Source organism: Ornithodoros turicata, chromosome 5, assembly GCF_037126465.1.
Source record: "Ornithodoros turicata isolate Travis chromosome 5, ASM3712646v1, whole genome shotgun sequence".
Classification (NCBI taxonomy): domain Eukaryota; kingdom Metazoa; phylum Arthropoda; class Arachnida; order Ixodida; family Argasidae; genus Ornithodoros; species Ornithodoros turicata.
In genome coordinates, this window is record NC_088205.1 from 75375239 (window position 1) to 75391374 (window position 16136).

Sequence of the window (16136 nt, forward strand, 5' to 3'; positions counted from 1 at the left end):
GGGTAAAGGAAGCGTGCAGGTAGAGGAACCAGTGGAAGCGGCTCAAGTTACTGAAATTATCGAAGGCACTTTTCACCAAGACATCGATGAAGCCCCAGAACCTTCGAGAGTGGAAATTGTTGGCCGCATAACGCATCCTGTCGGCATTTCCGTTGAAGTGCCTGAGGTTGCACCGCAGAGATGTGTAGTTCAAACTGAACCAGCTATGCCTACAGGAGAACTCGTGGAATTCAGAGAACAAGAAATTATCGAACATAATGTACCAGTTGAAGCAGAAGGTAAAAGATATTCGCTTGAAAAGCTAGCAGAGCCGGTTTCCCAGCTTTTCGAACTTGAACGAGTGCGAGGTTATGCCAGTGAACTAAAAAAGCTATCGCTGAACAGACATTCGCCTGTCCCAGCTGGGCCAGATGAACATGGCACTAATCATGCCGTCTGTGAAACGTCGGCCGAACGCCGCATGGAGGACTACAATGTATCCGGAGAACAAGCACTCGTTGAAAGGCAGCCGTCTCAGGCTCTAGCAGCAGAAAGTCGAGGTGAAAGCCAACATATCTCAGAGTCTGCTTCAGAAACCTCGCCGGTGAGTGTCACTGCAGGAGCCGAGCTTTTCAACGAAGCGCCGAAACGGCAGCGGAACGCCCTGAATGAACCTGTTTCGAAAGTTCCACTTCAACAGCCAGCGGTAGACGTTGCAGAGACTTCAGCTTCTGAGGTACCGATTGATATAATCCCATCCCAACTGGAGAAACTGAAGTTGTTCAGTGAACGAGAATCATTCGAAATGACGTCATTTCCATTACCTCTCCAGTTTAATGCTGAGAAAACCGAAGGACCAGAGAGTGACGTCACACAGTCAGTCAATGACGTAACGCTATCACTGGAGAGGAAGATACCCACTGGAGGAACGAAACGCAATCAATTTTATGTCGCTGATGAGAATGAACAAGAAGGCGATGTTTCCAAACTTTCTTTGTCGACGTCGGCAGAATACCGTGTCACAAGCGATGGAATGTCGTCACAAGAAAAGACAGGAACAATAGCGTCTGAGGAACTAAAATCTGTGGATGAAACGCTTTGCCGAACCCCTGATGCTACTGAACGTAAAACAGCACAGGAAGCACGGAACGTATCTAGAAACCTCATGGACCTTAGTGTAATTGCAACGTCGGAAGACTCGTTTCCCGGAAAAGAAGCAGCAGCCAAGGGATCTACGAAGTTGAAGCACATTGAGCAGACAATGGCGCAAGTCCTCAAAGACGAAGCTCCGCAAAAAACAGACACGGAAACTGAACTGTCGGTGGAATGCTTCAGAACAACCGAGACCACCGAGATGCCAGAAAGTGTCGTACCTCGCGAGAAGCAAATATCCAAGTTGTCAGAAGGACCTGCAGAAATTGGGACAGCTCCGCTATATGTCCTTACCGAAACCAAACGTTCGAGCATACAGGACTCCGAGGAAGCGTTGCAACTCCTGCCGAGTCATGCAGCAGAGGGAAAGACAGCCAAAGAACCCGCAGCACCCAGCCTGCATGTAGCTGTCCATGTAACCCTTCGAGGGTCTCGAAGAACACTAGCTAGCGTGGAAACTCCGCCAATGACGGACATAACGGAGTCTCCGGAAAGCACAGTCCCACGAGACAGTGAATGCAAGGGAACAGAAGAATCTGAATCGGCTAAAATGTACCCTCCCGGATTACTTCCGATCGAAGATAAAAGACCACAGCAGTTCAGCGCCTTGGAAGTCCAGCCACACGAGGGAGTAGAACATAGAACTGAACCTTCGGAATTGACTCCCGTTCCACAAACGAAGGAGCTGACAGGAGCGCAGCATGAAATTGTTACAGCAGTTGAAGATATGTCGAGGTCTATTTCTGTTGAACCTGGCACTGAGGCCATTTCATGCATCCCCATGGATGTTTATGTTGAATCCGTTACAGTGTCTGCGGTCACCGAAGCGCCAGAGGGAATACTGCCTATGGAAGCCAAGGTACCCGACGAGCCTGAAAACCGTAAAACGTCTCCTAAGGCTCCGCCAAGTGCAAAAGAAGACGTCTTTGACAGCGCTTCAAGAGAATTCGGTCGTAGCAGGGGAAAAAGAAAATGGCCAGATAAAGATCAAATGTTTAAAATACCACCTGGAATTCCGTATGAACGGACTTCCACGACTCGGATCGACTCAACAATCACTGAGATAATAGATTCCATCGAAGATAATCAACGGCGACGGTATCAAAGGACAAAACGTAGGCGCTATGAAAAATCAGAAAATTCAGAAGACATTCCCTTTAGGGGGGGAGGAGGTTCTAAGGCTTCCCAGACATCGGTGCAAGTTCCGTTTGAGGAGGTGCCCGAGGAAAGGGAAGACAATGCACCGAAAGCTGATCAGGAGCCCTACCTGAAGGTTCCTCGTCCTCCAGTCTCCGTTGGAGAACATCGAGAGCCCGACGAAACAATAAAAGTTGCTAGAGTTCAGATTACAAAGTCAAAGCATGTGGATACACTAAAAGGGGAGAAGAAACATTCGCTGAATATTCAACAATTTTTCCGCCCTGCTGAGGGAGCTCGTAAAGTTGACGCTGGCGAAATTAGAGCTGCAGCACAGGAAGAAATTCTGGAAGTCGACATGAAGCACGAAGTTAAACCAAAAGCCGAGGTTCCTCTGGGAGCTGTTCGTAGTGACCTAGAAGCCTACAAAGGCGCTGAAGGCGCGAAAGAAGCAGAACCGTTGGTAAGTGAAGAGGGACATGACGTTGTATCATCGCTGCAAATGACATATGTCGCGGAGCCTCAGGTCGTAGAGAAAGAACTTCCGTCAGACCTAGTATTGGTTGATAAGACATCTAAGACTGCCGAGGCAACCGAAGGCGCCCTGGTCGCCGTTACACAGGGGCTAACAGGTGTACCAGACACACTTACGGATCACAAGACTCCTGTAGAGGTGTGCAGAAAACCTATTGTCGATGTCGAAGAAGTGAGGCATGTCAAAATACCAGATTCGAAAGAGACACTTGTTGCCGTTGAAGAAAAACACAAGGAAATCGAAACGCGTGAGCTTACTCCCGCGGTAGTCAGCGAGCTACCGGTTCCTGTGTCTGAAAAAGCTGTGTATGAAGCCGAAGGCCAAGTTGACGTGACAAAACGCCGAGCGGTGCCTGACGCTTTACTAACACCGCTTGCCACCGGTGAGACAACTGGCCAAGTTCAGGAACTAGAAAAGGCTAGTCTAGTTGAGGCGGAAAGGCCACAGCAAATACAGGTACAAAAAGCTGATGAGACAGTGGTAGTAGAAGCCCCTGCTGAAGAAACATTGCGAGAGGCCAGAATGCCAACGGCACCCTCTACAGAAATAACCGAGCTAAAGATTGCGGAGGTGTCAGAGATCGCCAAGGAACAAGAAGTCCAACCGCTAGTGCCTATCGAAGCTACCCTCCCAGTGATTGAAATGCTGGAGACACCCGTTACAGAAGTGGAACCGAAGATGGCGGAAGTGACAAAGATCACCAGAGAACTTGACGTTCAACCGCTAGTCCCTGCTGAAACAGTGCCTCAAGTTGCTGAAGATCACAGGGCAACGACTGATGTCGAAGAAATAATTCCTGTAGTTGAAACCGCTGAGGAGGCTGAAATTCAACCACTAGTCTCCGTTGGAGAAACACTACAAGCGAGAGACACGCTCGAGGCACGTTCAACAGAAATCGAGGAAAAGAAAACAGCAGAAACGGCAAACGTCATCGAGGAACTTGACATCCAACAGTTAGTGACTACTGAAAAAGCCCTTCACGCGGGTGAAACTCACGCAACAACCATGACAGTCACCATGGAACCAACAGGGGGAGAAGTGAAAGAGATCAAGAAGCCTGGCGTGCAACCACTCGTCCCTCTTGAAGCATCCCTTGATGTGACAGAAGCACCTGGAGCACTCACTGTAGAAGGCAAGGAACTAAAGCCGAAAGAAGACACAAAAGTCATCCTGGGACCTGGTATTCAACCTATAGTCCCTGCTAAAGAACACCTTGAAGTGGCAGAAGCACCTAGAACGGCAGCTATAGAAATCAGGGAGCCACAGATTGAAGAAGGTACAAAGACCGTCACGGAACAGGACGTTCAACAGATTGTGCCTTTTGAAGAACGTGACGTAGCTGAGGCTCCTGGAGCAATCACGGAACCAAAATTGGCGGACACATCGGTCGTCGTGGAACTCGACGTTAAAACGTTTATCCGCGAGGGCGCCGAAACACCACAAACTCCCGTTTCTAAGCAAGCAACTGAATTTCCTATGTTAGGGAAAAGTGTCTTAGCTGATAATTTGCGGCATGTACCAGTGCCCGCTGAAGGAATTGGTCATCTTGTGGAAGCATCTAGTGAACCACTACCGCCGTCTCACGTACGTACCCAGGAGGCACTTGTAGGTGCGGAAACGGCAGCAACCCTCATGGAAGAAGTGGAACAGCCAGTACCAGGAGGCGTCCCGCTGCTTGCTAAGAAGCACGAATTTCCACCACTAGTTCCCGTTCCCGGTGGAGAAATCCGTGAGGGAATTAAATCGCCCCAAACTCCAGTTGGAGACGAGTTGCAGCAAATGCAGGCGGGTTTACGCGCTGTTCTTCCTTATCCCGTTGTCGATAAATATCCAGCCGAAGCACCGAAAAGTCATGCTCCTGAGGTGAAGGAAAAGCAGCAGACACAAGTGTTAACTATAGATAAAGAAATGTTGGATGAATTTCCACTGCCAACTGTCACACCTGCTGAGAAAATCCCTAGAGGCATGGAGACGCCGAAAACTCCTGTTGCCCAGATAGAATCAAGACCAGCCGCACCACTGATGGTTAGGAAGATACCCCAAAAAGGCACTGTACCACCTCCTGTCGTTCAAGAAAACCTACCTATAATTGAAGCACCTGTGTCGTCCACTCCTGAGATCAAAGCGGCAAAGCAAGATGAAATATCGAAGACACTTGAGAGACCCCAAGAGGCCGAAAAAGTAGAAAAGCCGCCAGCCAAGGTACCAGCGATCGCAGCGCTGTTTGGCGAAGTCACAAGGGCAGCGAAATCCCCGGTCAGTCAAACCATAAAGACAAAACGGACTGACGAAGTAAATATTCTTAAGAAGGACTCAACTGCTCCTTCTGAGGTCCCTGCTCTGGAGACCAAACTTGCCGAGACAGAACCTAAAGTACCACCTGCAGAGAAAATTGGTCTTACCGCCCCAATCCTTCCACCGCCGCTCAAGGCACCGACATTGCCGCTCAAAGCGACGTTTGTTACTGAAACTGGCGAAAAAACGAAAGCAACCGTCGGGATGTGGAAACAGATGCATTCGGCATTCTCGCCGTCGACGTCGAAGGCCACCACTCCAGGAGCGTACACGCCTGAACTGATACAGAAAGAAAAAGTTCAAACATTCGACGAACACGAGAAGATAAATTACGTGTTTGAGGCCGTTAGGGGACCTGAACCACTGCAAAGCGAACAAACTTTGGATCGTAGCGTCTCCAGAGAAAGTGTGAAACTTATCCCTCCTCCGCTCCCAACAAGTGAAATACTAGCACACCTACAAGTCTCGCCATGGGCGACTAAGCTGTCGCCCTTAGGAAGTTTGAAGAGGAAGCCTAGTTTCGTGTCGGAACTTTCGAGTGAATCGCCTCGACGAGCAAGCATAGCCTCTCAATTCAATATAGAGGCGTCACAGTCAGAGTGTACAGAAGGAACCGAGGTTACCTTTCGTCGCATGCCATCCATCAAGGAAGACACAACAATGGAAACAATGAAAATGATGACGTTGCAAGAGATCAACGAAGCTATGGCGAAACAGGACCGTTCGCAGAGCAGTCGTGTGATACCCGTATCGCTCCCGCTTTTCGAAGAAACCCCTTCAACTTCAACGGAGGTACGACATGAAAGGACAAGCATGACCTCCGGTAATGTTGCGCAAGAGCCATTCGACACGGGCAAGTGGGTAGAAAAGGAGGATCTCTCAAGAAGGGCAGCACTGAGACAGAAGCTCGACTTGGGACGTTCAGAACCAACCTCATCCGTGTCATTCGATCGGCATGACACGTCGTCAGCGTTTAAAGATTTTGGAAGCATCCCCACTTCAGACCTTTTTACGAACATGGAGAGTCTTCACGCATTAGCGAGTTCTTTAAGAGAACACAAACAATTATCGGAAATGATTCCGCCAGCAAAGGCACCTCCTGTCGATGCCATCTCTGTTCCAGAGAAGCACTCTACAACAGGTCCACTATCTTATTCGGCGTGCGCCACAGTTCCCGAGCAACTGGACGGTAGTGTAGCAGAGGCTCGGAGAATCGCGGCCGAGCAATTTCTGCTTGAAACTGTTCGTCAGCACCAAGCTCACGAGATTCTGTCGCACTTTCAGGACAAAGCCATTGTGCTTCAAGGTAGCAAGAGCTCAGCACCGTCGGAAACGGATGCTGGGACTGCTGCCGATGAAAAGACGCAGGGGGTCACAGAAGTAAAGGATGAGGACGGCACAGTTAATGTGCGTAACATCATACGACAGATGAATGAACAACCACGTCTTAGGATTGTCACGCCCTTGACAAAACCGCTTGCGGAAGTGACGAAAGAGGAAAGACAAGCAGCTACGAAGGCGCAAGAAGACATTGATAAGTTGCTTCCACGACCACCATCAGAATGGCTAAGGCCTGTCGAAACACCAGAGGTCGTGATAGCAGGCTCCACAGACTCGACACCGAAGTCGCTAGAAACACCTTCTTCCAACATACCTCTTCCTCCGCCAGAACCCACATTTGGGACTATTCCCGCGTCGAAGTTTACAGCTATTCTGCCATTTGCTGAAATTGAGCTAAGAAGTGATAGTGAATTTACGGATGGATCCACACGCGTACTTCCATCAGACTTGGGGATGAAGCCTGTCAAGCCACCGCCGTCAGAAGCCATGGGAAAAAGATTCGGAGCTCCTCAAGGTTTGGAGTTTCAATGGAAATTAGTGTCCGAAGAAGTGAAGAAGAATGTCAGCGATCGTCTTCATGCTCGGCGTAGGTCTTTGCTTTCAGATTTTACTAAGGAGACGTCAGATACATCGGACGACAAATTAGAGGAGTCCTCGACCGGTCCCCTCTTTAGTTTCCCCGAACTGAAAAAGCGAGCCGGAATTGACGAAAGCAAAGTGAATCAGAGAGATGCGATTCCATGGAGCACAAAGCCATCGGAAAATAAAAAGAAGAAAGTTCCTGAAGAAGCACAGAAAGAACTTGAAGAAACAGCTCAACTGGCAGCTGAGGAGTTGCCGCCACCAGTGCAGGAATCGCAAAGCGTTCCGGAGGTCACAGCACCTCCCGTCGAAAGCGAAGCTAGACCTCGGACTATGCCACGGTTAAAACCCGATGGACGAGAGACGTCTCAGGATATCATGGTTACGCATGAGCAGCAGAGTAACGTACAGGCCACGAAGATGATGTTCCTTGAGAAGGAAAAACTGAAAGAACCACACGCTTCCGTGACGCATAAGTTGGAAAGGTCTGAGCGTAGTGTCGTTACAAGCACTGATGATGTCACATTAATGAAGGATGGGTGTGTGTCTGCAGCTTTTGGAAGCACAGTGGATGCGATTGCAGACTATCAAAGCGTGGAAACTATGCAGTCCGAATCCGTCATCGCAGACTACACAGAAAGGCCCGAGTTTGTGTCAAAGACTGAGGTAAAATCAACCGATAGCGTTCAACCGCTTACAACGTCGAAAGATCAAATCGGAGAAACCGTTAAAAGCACGGAGGCGACAGCGGTTTCAGGCCCGTCAGAAATCTTGGCTGAGTCAGTGGGGAGTGCTACGAAAGCAGAATCACAACCAGAACTGGGTACTTCGTCAAAAGGTGCCGTGGCTCCTCTAGAGACAGTTACGCGATCCGAGTCTTTGCCGGTGTTACAGAGTACCCCTCAATCATTTTCTGATGAAAAACCGGGAAGCAAAAAGGGAGCCGACCTGCAGAGAATCCAGTCACACGTATCAGAACCATCCAAGTCAACGGGGAGCGTTTCCAAGGGACCTACAAGAGCCGAATCATTCCCGCAAACTGCAGAGGCGTCTCGTAAAGAAATACGAGGGGAAGAACCGCTCCCTAAGGTTGAAGAAGAGACTCCACAGCCTGGTCCACGGGGGTCGGCCAGTTCGCGCAGTGGTAGTGCGGGCTCTGCAGGGTCCGAAGGGGGACTCCAACGAGGGAGCAGCGCACGACAGAGCATTAAGGATGAATCTCTCACGCTAGAAGAGCTTGCACGATACTTGAAAATTGTGAAAGAATTAAAGTACAAACGTGGTTCTTGCGCACCACCATCGGGGCCACTTATTCCAACAACAGCTCCTACTCCACAGCCTACAGCACAGCCTACTGTGATGTCGACGAGCACCAAGAAGTCTGGCCTTGTCATGGAGACTAAAATAGAACTATATGGCAAAGGTCGCGTTACGTTCTCATTCGATGCTGCTGTCAACGAGGAGGGCCCCATTATTGAGGAGTCGCAAACCGATATCATTGTCCGCCGGACATCTTCTGTACTGCAGACGCCACGAATGTCGGCCATAGACGTGCGCGATGGTCGTGTCCCACCGCCGACACCGGCACCTTCCACGGATTCCGTGACGAAAAGAAAGTCTGTGGATTTCGATCGTAAGGAGGAGGAGGACAGCTTGAGTTATCTTCCTCACGAGCCTGCGAGCCATGTTGGCAAACGACGCGCTCCTGAAAAGGACACGCAAGCGGGCGAAGATAAACAGCTAGCGGACAAGGGGACCGATAAAGCCAAAGAAGCTTCGTCTGGATCGTCGTCACAAGCTTCTGAAGTAGGCGCGTCGAAGGAGCAGACGTCTCAAAATGGTGCGGAGCAGAGACCGGACCGTGACAAATCTTTGACGTCTAAAGAAAATACGGGACAGGACGGGATTGCGACTTCAAAAGATAGTGTGGAGCAGTCTAAAGACGTGGATAAAGATAATGTGGGAAAATCAGATGGTCAGATAAAACAGTCTTCGCTTGAATCTGATTCCGCAACTTCTCAGTCAGGTCAGTTGGTGGAACGGGCTCGATGGCAATCATCCGATCTTGGAACGTCGAAGGAAGCATCAACTCAAGACGAGCAAAACAAAGTCATGTATAATATACAGTTATCTACCTCAAAAGGTACCATTGACTCGTTCTTGTGTGAGTCGAAGGTACTCGACACGCCAGGGAGGACGATAACCAACGAAGCGTCTAGCCGCACGAGGGAATCCGACCCCTCCGAGTCTTGTGAAATTATGAGAGCTGAGTTAAACGCTACAACAATTGCACCCTCATTCATGTCCTCCGCAAAGAGCGTCAGGAGAACAGAGAGCCAAGTGTCTCAGTTCTCAGAGACAGCGTCAGCATTTACCGTTCCACCGGAGGAAATACCAGCGGTACCAGCAAGCATGCTAAGACGGCATTCGCCTGACCGTACCAGAGATGCGTCTGTTCCTCCGTTATTTACGCAGGGCATCACAGAACGGCCGCTATCCGTACTATCTGGTAGAACATTATCCCCTGTAGCGTGGACAGAGGACTCTGGTTATCGAACATGCGAATCAAGGCTCTGCGAACTAGCGGAAAGCAATGAGGACGTTGCGCAACTGAAATCTTCAGAACCGGCAATTCAGACCACCGTCCCAAGTACTCAATATTCTCCGGTGGTTATCGAATCCGGCCGTGGATCAGAATTGTCAAAGGACATCGTGCAAGGTGCACTACCAGAAAAAGCAGACACTTTGCTTCCCGACCAACTGCAGTCCGTTCCACAGCACAATCTGCTGCCATATAGCTGCGACAACGAGCTGCCATGTGGCCCGTTAGCTGCGCGTGAAACCTCCGATGCTGAAATTACTGCACGCATGACCGAGGAGACTGAAACGTGCAAGGACGATTTTCATCCGATGAAACCTAGTTGTACGGAGAGCACCATGCGTGTCGAAGAAGAATCTCGTGTAGCAGAATCATACGAGATGGCCGAATTTACCTCCCTTCTTCCAGAAGGCAGCACTGCGGAGATTGGCACGGCGCCTCAAGAAGAACAAGGCATCCCGAAAGCCACGGAAAAATTGCGGTACCTTGAGGAGTCTACATTGCAGGAGGAGAGCAGAAGAGCAGATAGTATCACGGACGCTGATAAGAATGCTTCGGTTAGTACGGCCCCAAGAACAGCCAGCTTTACCGACTATGGGTCACGTCCACTGCCACTTCCAGAAGGAACTGCAGCTGCGCATGGGGAACCTAACGTGTCATCAGACATATCTACGAAGATTCACGATTCATCGAAAGGGCGAACGGAAACGGTCTTCACTCCTGTTGGTCCAACGAGAACTGATTTTGCAACGGATCCTTCTGAAGTGAAACCAGCGGGAACACACGAAGCGCTAACTCCTGGATGCGACCCAGAGAAATTGAGCGAAGCAGTGGAACCGACAACGGAAGCCATGTCCGTAGTGGAGAAGTGGCACGCAAAAACTATTCCGGAAGAAAAGGAACGAGACGTTCCGACTGACAAAGGTAATGTCTTGATGCTGGAAAGAGTGCCCGAAACTGCGACAGCATCCACTGAGACACCGCTCGCAATAGCCACTCATTCTACAGAACACGTTTCAGAACAGGTAACATCGGAACATAAGAGTACTACGGAAGCTGGTACTAGACAGGGTTTCATAGAACTACTGGCCGTTCAAGCACCAGAAGAACCGTCACTGCCGTCGTCTTCACTGCTGAAGTTCCCATCCTTGTGTGCTGAGCAGCATCCTTCATTGCTGCTCAGTACGTCGCCGATGTTAACGGTAGCGTACGCTGAGCAGGTAAATCTAGAACATCCTGCACAAGCTACCAGCTCGTCACCAAAGCTGGAAGCGACAAAGGCGCTAAGCAGCGAACTATTGGATCGCTATACAATCGACACGGCTACGACACGTACTCAACATTCACAGGGATCGCAAGAACTGACGCTTAAAGTGAATGTAAAGGCGAGTACAGAGTATGATATCGCCTCCGATCCAAAACGACCTGCGTCACAACAACAAGAATCACGATCACTCGAAGGTGTTGCTGCTGGAGTCGGGGTCCCGAAGACGGCACCAGATCAGGTGAGATCATCACAATATGAAATCCCAGAGTTAACAGACAAGGCACTTCACCAAGACAACGAAGCAAAGGCATTGCAGCTTTCAGAATCTGCTGAAAAAGTTTCTGAACAACAGCCTAGCAGAGAACCGGTAACACCGGAAGATATTGTCGCTAGCGAACCAGCTGCCAGAGAGCAATTATGTATTCCACAAGTCGCTGCACCTGCAGTGAAAGAACGTCTACCAAGTACAGAAGACACTCAACAAGCAAGTAGTGTGCCGGGTGTGATGAACCAGGTACCGCGTGCTGGAACATCACCATCTGCTGAGATTAGTCCAGAGGCCATCCAGCTGCAGACGCCTCCAGAGATCTTAGTCCCGAGAGATGACGCCGGCAAAGAGAACGAGGTAGATAAGACTGTAGAGCTAACAGAAGCCGAGCGCTTCGTTGAGTTGAGGACGAGCGAAGAACGCACTCCTGTGCCGGACAGGTCACTTCTAAGTGACGTAGCTGCAGTTAACGACGCCATTCAGAGCGCGTTAGCACCGTTAGCTACGGAACAATGCGATGCACCTGCAAAGGCAAACATGCTTTATATCATACCAAATGAGCTACCAGTACTGAGCGTACTTGAAGAGCCACCTCGAGCGGGCACTAAAGCTTCGAGAGAATCACTCACTGAGTCGCCAGTACACGTGACAGAGAGAACTGTACTGACTGACGCAAAGGAAGAAAACGATGCGCGTGAGCTCACTGAATTACATTTATTGCCAAAAACACCGCAAGCTGTGACATCTTTCATAGAGGCAGATACAGCTACCCCTCAGGTGAATGAAGAACCATCGTATCCAACAGTAATGCCAGAGCCGACGGAGAGTGGTCCTCTGGACGTGACGGCTGCTGGCAGGACAAGCCTATTGGACGAACACCAAAGACTCCCAGAGACAGTCGCAACACCGGAGCTCACAGAGGTTCCTGCAGAAGCTATAGCGAGCAACATGCCAGAGCTCATAGAAAAAATTCCATTGCAGCTAGAAAAAACTCTAATCGACGAGCAGCAACAATTACCACCATCAGATGTCACGTTGGAGACCCAAGGAATTTCTTTGAAGAAAGTATCTCCTCTTACCTCGAATCTCGTGGGCGAACATAATCAGCGCCCAGTGAAGACTCTTCTTCTATCAGAGGTTAGCTACGGCGGAGACAGTGATGATACACCTGCCCTTCCCGAAGTGGTAATGCAGGAACAGAAGAGGGTGGAGGAACTACTTCGTATCGAGATGGAATTCTCAAAAGAACGTCACACCAATACAATTAACGTTGAAGACACGTTGCACATGAACGAAGAGATATATGAAGATCAGAAACCGCTGTCATCGGAGACAGCAGTCGTTCTCGAGGTGAAAGATGTACAACGTGATGTTATCCAACCTCAAGAGCAAGAAATTTTACAAGCCGAGGACTTGTACAGAGGTCTGATGACGGACTGGGAAACAGAACTTTGCGAACTACGTGATAGCCGTGTACAAGGTGCTGGTCGCTCGCACGAAGTAATTCATTTTTATCCGCAAGAAATGCTCGGAATTCAATACGAGCACTTCGAATCTCCAGTTCTCTCCATGTACTCTTCGGAGTCTATACCCCAACAGGAAGGAACTTCGCTAAGTGAGCCTGAGTGTCAAGAACCCAAGGACATAGCTGAAACAAGCCTTGTACCCTCAACGTCATTCGAGTCCGTCACTTCACGAGTGGTCGTCGTCTTCGACCGTGATGCGACATACGAGGTCGCACCATCAAAGACCGACTCAGATGCAGGACATACCCTTCAAAATGATAACCCTTCAGGGGAGTCACCACTGCCGCTACCAACCGAGCAGTTAACAAAGTATTTGATTGAATCGACAACTGTACCAATAGCAGAAGATAAGATGCATGACGCATATTCTACTTCGAGATCAAAGCTTTATGACAGAAGCACCACTGAAAAATCTGAGACAGGACTAACGAAAATGGGATCTGTTCCACCGGAAACACTCAGTTTTTCGATCTACGAACCAGACGAAATTGCGAAACTTGAAGCTCAGCTGCACGAGCTTCCACAGGACGAAGTACCCGAAGACGCCAGTGAATCGCATTGTGCCACAAGGGAGAGGACGGCACAGCAATCTATACAATCCGATGAAATCTTCAAGGCCTCCCGAAAAAGGACTGACCATCTACCGACAGCAGGACTGGAGGATAAGGTGTCTGAATATGACGTGGATTCAAGCGATATCAAAGGGCCTGTATCCCTGACAGACTCTCAGGCAGAAATCGCTGGTTTATCATTGCCAGGAACAGAAGTCGAAGGAACTGCTGTGGTTGTGAGAGTCTGTGAAACAGTCCAGAGACTGCAAGTTCCAGAAGCGAAGGTTGCAACTAGTGTCCTAGAAAATACAGGCATCTCGGAAGCGGTGGGAAAGGATTCCGCAACACGATCGAGCTCAAGGACCGGCATGCAGGAACCTGATACGTTGTATCGGGCGCTTGATACGAAGAGGCTTGACTTTGAAAAGACAGAGAGGTTTAGTGACGAAATGGCACAGCAGGTCCCCATAGCACAAAGCACAAGATCAAGGACTTCGCTTCAAATTGAAAAATCCTTACACGAATCTGTGTCAGGAGAGGAACAAGCAGCTGAAGATAACAGGTCACTCGGCGAGGGACCGGTTGTTGTCAATATCGAACGTGCTTCCGAGCTCCCAGAGCAGCAACGAGACTTCGCCGACAAAAAGCTTGTCGCAACTGACAAGCTAGACTTGACGCTGGGTGTGGCACTGCATGAAAATGATGCGAAGGCTATGGTTCCGGACAACGCAAACAGCGAGCAACTTCCTGCTAGAGTAACTTCTGTTGAGACCCGACTTGTATCAAACGTTGTAGGAAACAAAGAAGGGGAAGGCCGTGTAAGTTGTACCGATGTTACGATTCACAAAGGAGAGAAACAACCCGCCGTAGAAAAGTCCTTCGAAGTAGAGCAACAGCACGATCCTGTGAAGCACGTAAAAAGTAAAAACATTCTCCTCCCGGGAGATAGAGAACAGAAAAACAGGCGACAGGCTTCTAGAGCTGCAGGAGCGTTACCAGAACGCCAGTCCCCTACGGAGAAACGGCAAACGTCCGAAAGCTTGAAAGGAGTTATGGACAAGGCCACTCCCGTTGAAAGTGAGCTCAAGCTAAAGGGACAGTTCGAGAAGCACACACCAAAGGTAGAGACGAGGAAGTCATCGGCAAGAGTGACGTTCAAGCGAGAGACGTCGCGGGTGGAGGTCATCCTCGCCAGCATGGAATTGGCTGATGCCGGAATGAACGCGTACCAGAGGCAACAGGACACCTCAGCGTCCCGCAATGCCATTACATCTGTCGTAGACCGAACATTCGGGGCTATAGGCGAGGCATCGACAAAATTTTCAAAATCGTTGCGTGGGCGTAGAGACTCGGTGGACAGCGGTACCACGTCGGAGGCTAGCTGTTCTCAAACGCGGCCGTGCACCCGAACTGCGGATACACAAACGGAGTTCACCTCACCGCCTTCTGTGATGTCGACCGACTTTTTCTTGCGGACAAAGGACATCCCAGAAATGTCCATTCCTTACCCTTTCCTGCCGGAGAGCAGAGAAGAACAACGCGCGGATGATTATCTGCCGCTTTACTTGCATCGAGTGACGCTCAATGATAAGGTGAGTGCACGAAAGCAATAAGGTGGTACAGTGCTGGACAAAAGTTTACGGAACACGCTTCGGCGCATTCCTCCCTCAGAGTGACAAGCTAGCAGCGAAAGGCACCGTACGGACTTGCAAGCAGGTCACAGGGTTACCTAGGCACATGTTTGAAAGTCCGTATCATCCAATTCGCTGCTAGCGTATCTCCCCGAGGAAGGAATGCGCCGGAGCGTGTTCCGTAAACTTTTGTCCAGCACTGTACAAGTGATAGAAAGTGTGATTAGACCGTTGATAACGTCACCGTGAAGGTGTCGTAACAACCGGAACCTTATCCTCTTATCTTATCTTATGACTCGTATCTCATCCGTTGATTTGGTGTGGTAAGTACCGTACTTCGGAAGCCCCGTTGTCAACGTTCGACTAACACACGTCAATAAGGGTAAGGTGCCGGGCTGTTTGGTCTGACAATAGTGAGTTTTAGAACATCGTACGCTATCGCCCTTGCGTACGCATGGGGTAGCGTTGGTCGCTCTGCGACCGCGCAATGCATAAACAGATCTACGCGCATTGCGCAGAATTACCACGCTATCGCCTTTGCGTACGGAAGGGATAGCGTTGATGGTTCTGCGCACGGCCACAACAGAAAGACAGCTTCGCGCAGTGCGCAGAACCACCAACGCAAAGCCTTCCGCACGCAAAGGCAATAGCGCACGATGTACTAAAACTATTATATTACGATCGATAAAACCCCAGTGCGGGGCAACTAAACCACAATGCTGTGTGTGTTGTCAGTCTCTTTTAGTTCTCCCGCACTGGGGTTTTATCAATTATAATGTAAGGTCTACTAATACCCGGAAACGACGACGCGTTATTTTTTTGTTTTTCGATTTTAATGAGACACCAAACAGCCCGAATTTTCACGTTTTTCGCCCTTCTAACAAGAAAAGTAGTTCCCGAACTACTTCATTGCCCACACTACCAAGCTTCCCGAACCGCATTCTCCGAGTGTCAGCTGGACTCTCGCCTCCCCCCACCTCTCTCAAAATTGCTTGGTCCCTGGTCACATCCAGCCCACCATCAACGCTCTGCCCTCAAAGCTCTTTTGACTTTTTTGGGCACCATAGGTCTTCTATATCCTTGTTGTGAAGAGGCTCATTATTTCATTCCCCACATCACCACCAGCAATGGGGTAGAGTATCGCCCCTGGCATGAAACTCTCCATTCATCATCTCAAAATAAAGTTGCTCTTGTTTGTATTTACCGAAAAAGCCAAAAACTCGCTCGGAGCTCGTCTCAGCTCGTTTGCCGATATGTAAGCTTTAATAGATCG

At 49.6% G+C, this 16136-nt stretch overlaps 1 protein-coding gene across 1 annotated transcript in view; it reads left to right on the top strand.

Annotated features, from left to right (window-relative positions):
* The window catches only part of LOC135394819 (uncharacterized), a 38197-nt gene that overhangs the window by 18631 nt on the left and 3430 nt on the right, over window positions 1-16136 (top strand). The window contains exon 7 of the mRNA XM_064625829.1: window positions 1-14824. This exon is cut by the window's left edge and continues 13643 nt beyond it. Within this exon, the coding sequence (XP_064481899.1) occupies window positions 1-14824 (14824 nt within the window). The remainder of the gene's footprint in view (window positions 14825-16136) is intronic.